The 14,594-nt window shown below is 40.2% G+C and overlaps 1 protein-coding gene across 2 annotated transcripts in view; it reads left to right on the plus strand.

Annotated features, from left to right (window-relative positions):
- The window catches only part of LOC144191391 (multiple C2 and transmembrane domain-containing protein 2-like), a 33,271-nt gene extending 19,124 nt beyond the window's left edge, over positions 1-14,147 (plus strand). For both annotated transcript variants that reach the window (XM_077710896.1, XM_077710897.1), the window contains exons 18-23: positions 3,667-3,786; positions 5,160-5,201; positions 9,243-9,352; positions 9,448-9,557; positions 11,063-11,160; positions 13,785-14,147. In XM_077710896.1, coding sequence (XP_077567022.1) covers positions 3,667-3,786; positions 5,160-5,201; positions 9,243-9,352; positions 9,448-9,557; positions 11,063-11,160; positions 13,785-13,844 — 540 coding nt within the window. In that variant the 3' untranslated portion in view covers positions 13,845-14,147. The remainder of the gene's footprint in view (positions 1-3,666; positions 3,787-5,159; positions 5,202-9,242; positions 9,353-9,447; positions 9,558-11,062; positions 11,161-13,784) is intronic.
- The last annotated feature ends 447 nt before the right edge of the window (positions 14,148-14,594 follow it).

A 14,594-nucleotide genomic window follows, 5' to 3' on the forward strand; every position in this document is an offset into this window, starting at 1 on the left:
TCCCAGTGCATACAGGTGAATCTCCATTATACACACATAACATAGTCTTTTACTTCCTAATAGTTTTCTTAATGCATTTTTTCCCTCTGGCTCAGCCCCCCTGCCTGCATTCATGCAGTTTTTTTTCAGCTAAATGGCAGTAGTTCTCCTCCGTAACTAATACTAAAAGCTGAAACTTCAAAAAAGTCATTTGTCAGGCCAGGGGTGGTCAAATTGTCAGATCCTTAAAGGTCATATTTGATTTCTAGATAAAGGACAAAAAAGTAAAGCAAAATAATTGTAATTATACTTTTCATATTAAGGTATGGATTGATAATCAGATAAGCAATTTGTATTCACTAAAATTACTCACTTCCACGCCGACGCGCGCACACGGGGTTTAAATACACAGGCAGGGATTTATTACAATATTTTTTTCACATTTTCCATGTTTTCAAAGCTCAAGATCTCACTCTTTGTGTGGAATTTGTCTATATAAGGAAAGGAAGGTGAGCACAGAGGGAAAAAGTGCCTTAGCTCGTCTTTGATGGCAATTAAAACGCAGATTATTTTTATACAGATTTACAGTTGCACTTTGTCCAACATGTCCTTTAATCACTCCGCTGCTTGCTAATAAAACACAAGCCACTTAGCTGGAGGGAATTAAACCCGTCTCTTTTCTAACTGACTCTGGAGGATGTAAGGAGACATCGGTGAGGGGATGTGGGGGGGGGGGGGGATACACCCCTGACTCTGCTCATTACTTTGGGATACTTGACGAGCACAGCACCTGAGTGAAGGTTTTTTTTTTCTCCCACCTAGATGTTTTACTTTTCATCCTAAATAAGGCTTGTAATGGCAGAACATATCGGTAAGGGGAGGAATGGAGGAGGTATGTTTGACAGTTTTGGTTTATACCCTCATTTAGGCGCTGACTTTCCTCCCGACACTAGGCATTGTCTTCCTGTAGGCTTTTATCTTGTCTGCTGAGCTGGAACGTGGCGAGCAGAAATTTGCATTAGTGGGCGATTATGAATACCTGTGACAGATCCTCTCCCCCCTTCGGGCAGAAATGAATTGGCTCACTCTGTTGACTCGTGCGGGTAGACGGAGGCCGAGCAATTAGACTTTTAGTGGTTAATGCAGCAGCTTTTGCCAGGCGAGGGCAAAGAGGTGCAACATTCCTGCTGGGCTTGTGTCACTTTTCTTTTCCACTTCTTTCTCCTCCTTTTCCTTTGTTGTTATTATTATTATTGTAGATTTTCATTCTCAGGATATGTTGGGAATATGACAAGCTACTTATCAACAATCTGACTGAATTCCTTGTGTGGGCATAGCACAGGATGTGTCTGATGAGAAAGGAGGTGACAACATATGACGCAGGTTCTTCATAAGAGAAGCCCCATGCATATTCATTGTTTACCTTTTTAAAAAAATATGAAAAACAATCTTGAACCCCCCTCCTGTGCAAGTTTGTTTTTGTAATGCAAATGAGCTATTATAAAAACAACAGCAGCATATTACCCATTTGTGAACCTTGTAATACAGTAGTCCTCTTACCCTGATTCGGGAATACAGTTTTTTCTGTGGAAAATATTTATAAAAATGCAACTTTTTTTAGTTATGGAGCCCTAAAATGCCACATAAAGACCTGAATAATAGAAAAGTAGTATTTTAATGTCAAATAAGTAGTTTAAATGATTCAATATGATGACAAAAGACTTTGTAAGACTTTCTAAAAGACAGCAGTAATCAACAAAATGCTTATAAAATGTTGAAACTGTGACAATGACTAGTCTTTGATTCCTTGCTGTAGAATGTTGACCCTATCCCCCTGCGAAAATGCAGGCTCTCACTGTAGTTGTCTCAACTCACCTACTGTGCAGTCGAAGGATGCTAAGTGGTGCAGTGAAGCGGCTCGGGGGCGTTTGTCTGCATTACTCACTGTTCCCTGTTTCCTGGTGCGGCACAAGGTAGATTGGCCCCCGGAAACCGACGTGTCCACGCATTGCGCATGGTTACTGTGACACAAGCAGTCTGTTGTTTGCCGGGCCCCACAACACCGAGGCCCCGAGCTCTTTCTCGCCCTCGCCGTGTTTCGCGTCCTGTCTGGGGCCATAACGCAGCATATTGTTCACTCTCCAAGCAGCCTGCAGCTCTTTGGAGCCTCTTGTTATCATCTAGTTTTGAGGCGCTAACATTGCATGGGTACAGGGTTTAGCAATCATTGCCTGACAAACTTATTGTTGCTTTTTATCTATGTACTGTATTGATTTTGAAATGCCGAAAACCTCAAATTTCGATTGAAAATGATTCCTAGCTATAGATATAGGTGTGACTGTTTCTCTGTTATTTCATGATTTGCATGTGTAGGCCATTTATTGTCCATTACACAGAGCTCTTGGTGCTTAAGTCTTAAGGTGCTGTTTCAGCATTACCAAATGCCTTGTTTCAAATTTGTCAATTACACCAGTCCTTTCCATAGCAAAACAAGTCGGAAACGTAATGACTTGTTATTTGAAAGTTGAGATTTTGTTATTCGTCTTACAAGCTTGTTTTTTAGTACTTTTTGTTGCTCATTAAAGCCAAATGCTTTAATTTAGTTGTGTGCATTTGCAAATTCAGATGGGAATTCTTAGTGTTTTCCTTCGGAATTCAGATTAATGACTTCTTCCTCATAAAGTTACCCTTGGTGATGCCTTACTTTTTCGCTTCAGGAGTATTACACTCAAAGTTTCAGTCAGCATCTTCACCTGACATTTTACTTTTTGTTCCTTGGATTGATAGCATGTTCGTCTCTGAGACACAGAACACCTTGCCAGATGTTATGATAGCTTGATATGGCATTTATACTTGTTTGAACAGATGAACATGGCATCTTGAGTCATCTGGAAATTTAATCCGAGAATGAACCACCCTTGTCCAAATCCACAATTTACTTCCTGATGTTTTGCCTGACTTATAGTTGTGAATTAAAACAAATACTTCAGAGCATAGTCTTGCTTATATAACCTCCAATTAAACACTTGGGAATATCTTTTCACCTTCTTCCTGTCAACCAGCTGGTGAAATCTTTATCACACGTTCCCAATCATTATAGTTGTAGGCAGACTCATTAGACTGTCACTAAGTGGCTTTAAAAGCAACCATCCAATTAGCACTCCGCTGTGAAATGTGGTGGTATTTCGTGCACCACTCCTTTGCAGAATTATAAAGAATTAGCCATTCAGCATCATCTGCCTCATTTCTACTAGGGGTCAGTCTCATCGCCCCTGAGGGGGTAAACGCTGCAAATGCTCCACCGGTTGCCATATGTGCCTCGTCAGAGCTCCTAGCCGTCTCTGATTCTAAGAGGATTTGACGCGCTGGTTGGAAAAAGACGGCATACTGCGGCTATCTGTCACACTTTCTGTTCAGCAAGAGGCTCTTTGCCGATGCAGCGCTATCGCCGTGTGTATAAATAGGATTTGAACGTATTAAAAAGTTGTCGCTTGAATTTTCAGACTTAATCTGTTTCCAAACTCTCAAAAGGCTTTACAGTTTCTAACTTCTTTCAGGGGGGATTTTGAAAACGCTTAAATCAATTTTCGATTTGGTTTCGGGTATGGCCACATGATGAATTTGAGGTTTGTAGGCCCATGATGAGTTTGTTTTAATCATTTAATCTTTCCTGTCTCATCTATTCAGATCTTCGTCTTGACAGTATGGCATTGTGAGCTCTTCATGCTTCCACTCTTCCTTCTCCTCCTCATTGGCTGGAACTACTTTCAGCTCCGTGGCAGAAACAGCAACACAAACCAAGAGTTGGTGAGTGGAATTCACATTATGTAGTAAAGATGCTAAAAGTTACATGATTTGCTTTTTACAAGTCTACGTGGAATTGAGACATTTTTAGTGGAGGAGTACAATTGGAAAAGTGGGTAGTTTGACGTAATTTAGTTGAATTATTGTCAAACTTTTGGTCGGAAAAGTATCGTGTGTGGGAAGTTGGTCATTCAACACAGAAAAATGGAGTGCAAGAAGTTCAAATTAAGCCCTCAGAGTTTCAGTTAGTGTCAACATAGGGAGAGAAAGCACCATAAGAAATATTAGACATCTAAAAATGTGTCCAATAACGTTTAAGTTAAACACAGCAGAAGCCATTTCAAACAGTTTTATTTTTTGCCATTGATGGTTTTATAATTTCAGAGGTCAGATAAACACTTTACCAGCCAATTACAGGAAAGAGGTGGATAAACTACAAAAACATAGTGCCAAAAAACAGACCATGTTTAATAAATGAGAGTTTTGGACAATGTCCAAACCGAAACTAAATGAAGAATACACGTGACATTTTCCTCACTAGTGCATACAACTCATTTTTTTATGACAAACATGAAGAAACAAAACATGATTTATGCATGCATGTCTAACGGGCATGCACAAGTGTTTTGAGTAAAAATAGCCAAAAAAAGTGTGTCATTTGGAGAGCCTTTGAACACAAACATGCAAATAAAACTCTGAAAATAAATCCATCTATTTTCTGCCTCTTATCCTTTTTAAAGGTTGAGCTGGTGATTTTTACCCTGTCTATTATCTGTCTGTTATGCGCTTGATGTTTGCCCTGCATGAGCTTTTGAAGGTTAATGCTGTTCACACTTCCAACTACCTCCCTCGCCTAAAGCCTGGCCTGCTCACGCATCCTCCCAAAAGTGATATCCCCTTAGCAGAGACAGTGTTTGCGGGTGCCGGCAAAGGTTGCATCTCTGGGCAATGTTAAAGCATAGGCTCACCCTCCACATCCAGTTGCAAAGACCCTCACGTACCCTCGACTGGCAATGACAAAAGCTCTGTTCTCAGGCAATGTCATAGCAGGGTCAGGGATGACTTGATATAAAGTGATATCGGCAACAACATCCAAATTGAATGTGTTTTTTTCCCCATGTTTTTTTGTGTGCTTGCATTGCGGAGAAATGAGATTGCTTCAGTGTGACAGTGCACACATGAAGAAGGCTCTCTTTCACCTTTTCCTTTTGTGTGAGGTCACCTCATGATGCTGTCTCTATGGAAACAAGCCGCTCCCCATAGGGGTGAATTTACTCAAAGGAAATTTCATTACGAGGTGTTTGTTAAAGATGCTTACTTCCTACAAATGCCACATTCGCTTGAATTTCTCTCTCTGCCCTTTTATTTTCTTCCAGGTGAACATGAACATTGGTGAGGACGAAGAGGATGATGACAAGGTATTTATCTTGTAATTGTGAAAAATGGTCGATTGCTAGGTGTATGTTTGTTAGTGGGAGTCTACCATTTATGGGATTTGTTGTTATTTTTTAATTCATTTCTTTAGTTCAGTCATGTTCAAACACTTTCTTGGGAACAAGAATAAGTCAGGCAACAAGACGAAAACCGATTGAAACACTATACAGAATGTATCACTAGTACTGCCTATTCACAATATGAACTACTGCACAAGAAAACTTTTCCCGCATAGCCTCTATAAGTTACATTATAATGCATAACTGATTCAGACTCTTTTCAATAGATCCAAAAAGGTCATCTAACCCTTTCCACAAAACACACATTCACATTTTCCAGGCTCGCAAAGCCTATTTTGTGAAATGAATTAGATTGCTTGTGTCATTAGTGTCCAAATGGAATAGAAAATGATGATATTTACTCCCAGAATAGCTGTGTTCTCGCCCAAAGGGCTTAAGAGCCACTTCTACTTGTTCATATGGTCAGAAAAACCATAAAGCATCTTTATTGGTGTGGAGCAAAACTAAAACAACCGGAAATGCTTAAGGAGCCTAAAAAATTAGACTTCTCCCCCATGCCACAAAACAACATATTCAATTATACTCAACCGCATAAACCCAACCGCAACCCCACCCCCCCATTCGGCGTTGGGAAGGGACAGTTAACGGGAATGTGGATTATTGCTTCATGGCAATGAAGTGCAGACCTAGCGCAAAGCCTGCGAGCGTTGACCCTTGTGCTGCATGTCTAGGCCCGGCATTCATATCCATAATGCGCTCAATATATTCTGCTGTGAAGACCGCAGGCTAGGAGGGAGGAAAAAAACATATACACCAGCACGTCCTGTCTGCTAGAATGATGAAACTCGCCTGATATGTCTGCACACACGCGCATGTACACAAAAGTTACCAGAAAACAGCACTAAAATAGTTTTTATAGCTATTTGACAGGAATGGCACAGTGCAATTAATGTAATAGCAAAGCTTCACACGATATTTATTACATTTGTCTTCACCTTGAACCTTCACTTGTGATCAAGGACTGTGTAGTTTAGTTGAAGAAATGTCGGTGTAAGCGTTTCACTCATTATAAAGCTCTCAGATTTTCTTTTCCTCTTTCTATGAGGTTTCTTAAGCCCCTTTTGCACAATGCAAAAGGAAGAAAAAATGAAATATCTCCTTTCATTTGCTAATTAAGCAGCAGCCCATGTTTGTTTTAAGCTGTCAGCTTTAATTTAATGTGACTTATTTGAGAGTGATGTTGTGGTCCACGCTGTCACACGTGCGTGATATCGCTTGGCGAGATCAAGCCCGTGTCGCTTTACACCTCCGATCAAAGTCTGTTTTTAAAATATTTGGGGTTAAAGAGTGATCAGGTTTAAGTTTGACAGCCTCAAAGCCTCTTAGCCAACACACAAATGAATCTCCCCCATTGCCTTCCCATAAGGAGGTTGCGATTACCACCTAAAATATGTTTTATATTCCCTCTTTTCCCCCTTGAGGAGGAAAATATGCGAACTAGGGAACCCAAAGGCATGACGTTAAAGAGAGACGAAAGGCCGTACAACAGGATAATATACAACAGATCTTCGGCCTGTGAACAAATCTGTCCTCAGGGGGGTACGAAACAGCTTACAAATTGCATGTGCGTAAAGTGACTACATTTTGCCCTTAGGTATCAATTGTGCACATGGACTCTCTATTTGGTAACACAAAGAAACAAGAGAAGCAAAATCAGTCTATAGTTATCCAATAGGTCCCAACAGGAGAAGCAAAAGCATTCGGGAAGCTGGTTCGAGGCTCCACTCGTGCTTAACCCACGCATACTTGGTCCACTACACTGGGCTTAAGGGGTTTTATCTCTCAGACCGTATGTAGAGAGTTCACCATCTTGGATCAGGTAGATTGTCTATGCTACCACCACTGTGTATTAGAAATTAAATACTAATCTACTTGTATTTGTATTTCTTCAACTTATAATGATTACTTTGACTGGAAGTTCTGAGAATTCTGCCAGTATTTCCTGGAATTTGATTGGTTGATTGGAGTATTTTTTACCTCCTACAGTCCTTTTTCATCATTAGTGGGAATCATATTCGCTTGGCACCTTCCTATACTAATTAAATGGGGTCTAAATGAGCTTTGCCCAAAATTTTGGGGATTGTTTGCTTTTGATCAAGGGATCAAATTGGTTCTTCATTATTACAAGGTTTTAATACGTTGAGATGAGAGGAAAATGTGCTTTTAGCAGCTTTTTTTCTAATCAGTACACAGTTAGGATTTTTGCAGTCCATTTCAAATTGTTTTATTGACATTTGAAGGGAGAAAAAAAATGGAAAGTATGTCTTGGCAGCAAGGAGATGGAGGATTTCATTTTTTTTCATAGAGGAAATGAATAATGATAATCTTCAGAGCGCAGCCTATTTATTTATACTTCAGAGGGCATCTCTTTATCGGTTTTTCTTTCTTTCACGTATGAAAGTCTACGCTTTTATTCTTTTCATTCCTGTTTGCATTAGTTGTATTGGGATTTTTTTTCTTATTATACAGTCTATTAAATATATTAAAACATATTTGGGCCATTGTAACAAGTCAATGTTTCATGGTGGAGATGACAAATGCTTTACTTATCAGTATGTCAATTTACCAGTCATAGTAGGAAATCATACTAGACAATATATTGTAAATGACAGGCAGTATTAAAAAAAAGAAACAACAAAAAAGCAAACAAACAAGGTGCATAGAACTAGCAGCAATATCCCAGAGTGTTAGATTCTGCTACTGAAGGAGCTGAAGAGCTGTTTAAAGAGACTAGAGAGATATTCTCATCAGGTATTTATCTTTACAGAAAATACACCATATTACTGTATTTGTGAGTTCTATTGATGGCTGTAAAGTAGGCCCAGTGAATAATTGAATGATGAAGAACAATAATTATAACAAGTGGCCATATATTACCCTCACGTGTGGAAAAGTATAGTCGCAATAATGGAAGAAAACAACAACAACAACAAGTACACTTATGTAGGACCTGACAGATTTTGTTCAGACAAAGGCCACACATAATCATTTGGTCGACATGCTTGTTTATTTACATTATGTACACAAAAGTGCAAAATTATACTTTCAACTTTTGCCTAACTGTTGAGGAAAGGGTAAATCCGTCACCATTTTTTTCCCAATTACTACAAAGCTAGAATGTATCCGCAGACGATACCCAGGGCTTCGCCCGAGTGGTTTCAGGACTCTGCACAACTCAAAAGTGCGTTCTGTGCTCCACTGAAATCACAAGTCCAAACATTGATAGTCCACTTGAAGAGAGCGTGAGATGTTCCTTTTAAGCAGAACATTTTTGCAATGCTTTTGCCTTTTTTGGCCGGTGGCGAGCTTCCAGTCCTGAGCCAAGATCCAACCACCGGTGGGGAGGATGTGCTAGTGTGGGAATGGCTCTCTTCCTGTGGGCTTGACAGCGGGGAATCTTTCAGATTTCTCCCTGTTTGCAGATGCCGCGTTCCCATGGGCGGCCTCGGCCAGCCATGATAGCGGCGTCCCGCCTGGCCCACGTCAATGTAGTTGTCTGCTATCATAAACATATACGGCAGACATCCTCCAGCCTCATGCGGCACCCGCCCTCCTTCTTCGTCTCTGTCATCATTCCTGTCATTATTTCCTCCTTTTGATGTGAGCCTTTTCAGTCCTCTTTAGGCGGTGTTATCTCAGTACACTCCTCTCCCTCTGTAAGGCTTCACAGGTCCTTATTCTGAGCCTTGATGAGATCAAAAAGACAAACCCTCCATCCCTTTCTTTCTCATACATTGTGCGTGTTGACTTATTGCGTTGCCATGCTCAATATTTTGCCTTTATATGTGTATATATATGTGTATATATATTTTTTTGTATATATTTGTTCATTATGTCCATTCAATGGACAAACCACACATAATAACATGTTTTTTGCCTTTTTTGTCCAATCAGCCACGTGACACAACAATTAATATCATCAGAACCTTTTTTTGTTGTTGTTAGGAATCTGGCAAAAAGGGTTTGATGGACAAAATACATATGGTTCAAGAAGTTGTATTGACTGTCCAGAACATTTTGGAGGAACTCGCAAACATGGGAGAACGGACAAAGAAGTAAATACATTTATTATTGTTCTATATTTGTATTCATTTGTAGTAACATTTTTTGGTGTCTTTTGATTGTATTAATTGAAATCCTTCTTTTACAGCTTATTTAACTGGTCTGTTCCATTCATGTCATGTCTGGCCGGCCTGGTACTCTTTACAGCCACTTTGCTTTTATATTTGATCCCGCTGCGCTACATAGTGCTCATATGGGGTGAGTAGATTTATGCATGTGTGCAAGAGCTTGATGAAAAATGACTTTAGTAGAAGCCAAGCTGTTGATCAGCAGAGGGGCAGGTCCATTATAGATGCTAGTGACTTAATGGTTCATATGCAGTACATTCTGGTATCTATATATTTTTAAAAACAGTCTCGCCAATATGTTTATTCAGTGGTCCAAAGTTCTGCACCATTATCAAAGTGACAGTATATCTTGTTCACAAAAAAACGTGTAACAGGGATATTGGAAATTGGTTTAGTATGCCTACTTTCTTGAGCTGTAGCTGAAAGTCCACCACCACCACCATTCTGGTCACCCTAAGTACTATATCTATGAAGTTTTTTTTTTTTTAAACTGATTTATATAATATCACCTGCCTCTACTGAAGTGAAGTGCTTTCCTGATCTCTACCCTACACCTCTGCACATGCAACAAGATCAGACATCTGCAGAGGTGAGCTGGGCTCCATGTGGGCTGTGATGGTAGAGCCCAGTGTAGGCAAAAGCCCCAGGTTCTGAAGGAACACAAAGGAGCGCGGCTGAGCCGTATATAACACAGCATGTCCTTGGGCAGTCTGAAGGCCTCTCATTATCTTCTGTGGCTATACAGCGCAAACCGTCATCTCTGTGGTCAGGGAGATGCTTTGCCCTCCACGGGCTCTCCTTCACCAGCTCGCCAGCCCACAGCCGCTCTATTTCCACGCAGGCTTCCACGCAATCAATACCAAAATCCTATCTTATCAAACAAAAACACGCAGACGGAGACTCTGCTCTGCTCGCCTGTTAACCTCCATCCCCGTGGTTCCAAGGCAAGCCTTTCAAGTTGCGCGCACATATTTAGGTCCTGGGGTTCTTTGTCTGCACATTGGGGTGAGGCACTCTCAAGCTGCCAGTATAATGGTCCCATTACCACTCTGTTGAGATGTGTTTTTCACTTGTTTGTACACAGCATCTCTTGGAGTTGCGCTTGAAAGTGAGGAGAAAGTGGAAAATCGATCAATACCGTGAACACAAAGCTATTTGCTATTCACTATTTGCAAATTCACTTGTTAGGTTTTCATCTTGAACTTACCCTCTGCTATTGGTTGAACCTGTGTGCATTTTTACACTTTCTAGAATGCCTTAACCTCCTAAGACTTGGATTCTTGCAAGATATGCATATTTATTTTGTCTTTGATAGTTATGCTAATTGGGACCTACCTGATGAGTGTAAAAACAATTATCTTTTTACATAATGTATTTTCTGTGAAAAATGATGTCCACACATGTGGATGCCAGGTCATAGAAGGTTAAGGTGCACCAAGAGAGCAGTCAAGCCCTGGCTAATAAAATAAGAGTAATTGATGGGTACGAAGTGTTGTTCAATTAATGAATCTTAACTTAACAATTATGATCTGCTCTTTGAACATAGCAACATTAGTTTAAAGTTGTATTCAACTTTTTTTGTGGATAATTGGTTTTGCTATATAATTCTTTGAACATTTTCTAATTTTTTCCAAGGTGTCCACAAATTTACTAAGAAGCTGCGCAACCCATACACCATCGACAATAATGAACTGCTGGATTTTCTCAAGAGGATGCCATCTGATGTTCAGAAGGTAAAAAGCTGTCTTTTTATATCCAGAAAGGGGCACTATTCCCATGGCATGTTTATATTATTATATATGATGAATTAAAAAGGATAGTGGAAATGCATCCCATGGCTTGGTTTTACTATAATGGACAGCCACTTTTTCAAAACAGCCTCTCTACTCAATTGTCCTCAATGAGGGAATGTTCAAATATGTTAGGTCTGGTAAAGAAACTCACATTCAGGTTGTTTCCACTTGTAGTGAGTAATAAACCAAGTTTAAAAATACGTAATTGCACACGGTACATAGAGCTAATAAATCTATATGTACTTGTACTCGTCATTTCCCACCATTGCTTCCCCCTCAAGATGTTTGAGGTCAATGAATCTGATGACACAGTTAGCCAAAACCAACGCGTCATTGACGTCGACGTCAAACGGCCGTCATAAAGGTGCCGAGAGGTTCGCTGTGCTAGAAAATGAAGTACCAATTCGCTCCCTTCATCTCCCAGGTAGCTCACCCTGTTGCTGAACCGTTAGAGAAAAAAATCCTGACAGTGTGACTACGGAAAGACTCTCTCACCCTTGATGTCGTCCCTCAGCAATAACATGGCCGACTCATCTGTGATGTGGCTAGAGCCTGTCTCATTTGAGATTTTGACGGCCGAGTTGGCAAAACAAGGTGGCGGATGCATTTTTCATTCTGGCTCCTTTTGTCCACCTTCCTCTCCGTTGGGATACAAAAAAAAAAAAAACTTGCTTTGAAACAACACAGACGAGAAAACAATAGTTTTCTGAGAGAAAGTACATGTTGGGAATAGCTCCAAGTCATGAGGAAAAAACACCAAAGAAACATTCTCAAGATTCATCCTAGGTGGCTTTCATTATTGCTTTTGGGGGGGTGGTAGATAACCTTAACAATCTATACCCAGGAGACCCTTAGTAAAAAAAAAAAAGCGCTTATTTCATTTTTGTTGACTTGGAACAATAGTGGAATCCAACGAAAGCCACCACAAAGGCAGCAAACGGGCTCCTGTCCTTCTTGCAAATCTGACTTGGCAATTAGCGGCCATGCAGATCTACAAAGTCGTCCTCAAACGGAAGACTTCTGACAACGCGGAAATGAGAAGCATCTGTCAGTTCTGAGCGCAGTTTCATGTTGTGATGCACCAGGCTGCCACTTTGTTCCCACACTCCCATCTCGTGCTTCTAATAGTGGACTGCCCAGCTAATTAGCATAATGTTTCCTTACCTTTTTACCCAACAGATTTAACACCTTGTTTGAGTCCCTGGATGCTCCACAACTTCAAAAGCAACTTTATAAGCGCCTTTTTTTAAACAACACCCTGTGACCACTTAAAATTCTGCACAACTGATTCATATTTGGGGACAGAAGTGTCTCATTGCAGGAACTAAGTAGGAAAATGTGACTCCTGGGTAATTGACTTGTACTGAACCAAAAAATGATGCCGCATTTCTACAAATGTATCGCCTGGATTTTGATTAAATGTTTTTTTTTGTCAGTAAAAATGGTTCAGGTGAGATTCTTTGTGACCTGCAGATAAAAACATTTTTTTTCAAAAGCTGCAGTCAACAACGACCCCTTGAAAAAAAAACCTTCCTTTTCCACTGCCAAACCTCAAAATGATATTCAAACTTTGACATGGAATGGCTTGAGAAAAACAACAACAAATTTGCAATGTGCCACCACCAATTTGTTTGTTGTACCTGTCTGATCAGACCTTACTGGATGTGATCCGCAGTAAAACTTTTTCAAAATGTGAACTATGAAATTCACCATACAAACTCGTGAACTTTGACTCTGCCCTCCAATCGACTTTTCTGTATATAGTTCTTTCAAGGTAACCTGCCATTTCTTGGAATAGATTTTTCGTCCAAAACATCACCCATGGTCCTTGAGACTTTTGTGCATCTTATGTTACACATTACTACATAGTTTCTTGTCAAATTGTGAAACTGCTGTCAAAGGCTAGAGGTGCTTCCTTCAAGGCCAATCCTTAAATTGTTTTTCAAGACCATTCTATCCAGCCTTCGAGATAAATATTTTTCCTAAACATTCTCACCATGTTTTATCCAAATAACAATAATACATATCATGCAACAGAAATCCTCCCACATCGATTTAAAGTAGCGCATTTTAGGACTCGTCAGTAGAAATAGTTCAGTATAGGTTCTTCCCCAAATGAATGTAATACATGGGCATGGATCTAGGCCAAGGTTTTCTATCTAATATGGGGGAAGTTTAGTTTAAAGTTTTATAATATTTTTAGGGAGAAAAATTGGGTGGGATTGGCCCTTGATGGCTGCAACAAGTTTTAGTATTGGGGGTTGGACTTGGGTTTATTTTTAAGGGATGTAGAGTTACAGCAGCTTTGTAGGTCTTCTCATATTGTAATTGTTGTGCAGAATGAGGAGTTGATACAAAACCTTTCAATCCTAAAAATCTTTCCTGTGCGTGATTAATCGCCTCTGCTCCCGTGTTTAAAAAAAATGATTCATTACATTGCACGCCCGCCTTGCTTTTTTTCCCCTCTGCTGCACTGACTTCTCCTCAGGGGAGCCATTATCGTACGCTCAGGTGAGCTCGGATTACTGGCATCCCGTTAAAATAACTCCTGTGTGTTTTTGTAGGCGCAGTACAGTGCACTGAGAGTGCCCACCAGCCAGAACCTGCCACGGAAGAAGAAATAAGAGAGCAGGGGTTCGACCCAGTCCACCTGACAAACAACGCACAGGTGCCACCAGGGTTCTGCCAAAGTGCCCTGACTCGGTCCCCTCTTCGCCCCCCACCCAAGCCGCCCTCTGACTTGTGTGTTTGCCTCCCTGGCTGACAGCAGGAGGAGGAAAAGGAGGAGGGCAGCTCATGGCCCTGTCAATCACCAGCTAGGAGGTAAAAAAAAGAAAAAAAGGCAAGAAGTAAGTCCCTTCGGTTTGGATGTTATCTCAGACCTCCCATTTTTTGTCTCGGATATTTGCCTCAAGCCTAAGTTAATACCGGACTTAACAATTCAAGGAAAGCAAACTATAGTGCATATTCCTCTTGATCCGTGCATTAATATAATTAAAAGCCAAAGTGAATTGGATTTCTAAATAACCAAAGTGAGGGGCCATATCTATGTTTTTGTCTGTCGTCCTTTTTTTGGTTAGGAATTATATCAAGACCATCTGTTTATTTTACTCACTCTAAACAACTTTTTATACTGTTCTGTTATTTAAAAAACTAATAAATGTCCAAAAATAATATAATCTGTATTTTAAGCATCTCAGTTACTCGCTGTCATCATGTGAATATTCTATGAGTAATGTCTTCTATTACCATCTATATATACATGAGGGATCAATAATGATGCATAGAAAAAATGATTTTCCATTGCAATTTGTTGCATGTCTTACAACAGGAAGTCATCACACACACAGACACATGAAATTGATAGATACATA

Source organism: Stigmatopora nigra, chromosome 2 (genome assembly GCF_051989575.1).
Source record: "Stigmatopora nigra isolate UIUO_SnigA chromosome 2, RoL_Snig_1.1, whole genome shotgun sequence".
In the NCBI taxonomy this organism is placed as follows: Eukaryota; Metazoa; Chordata; class Actinopteri; order Syngnathiformes; family Syngnathidae; genus Stigmatopora; species Stigmatopora nigra.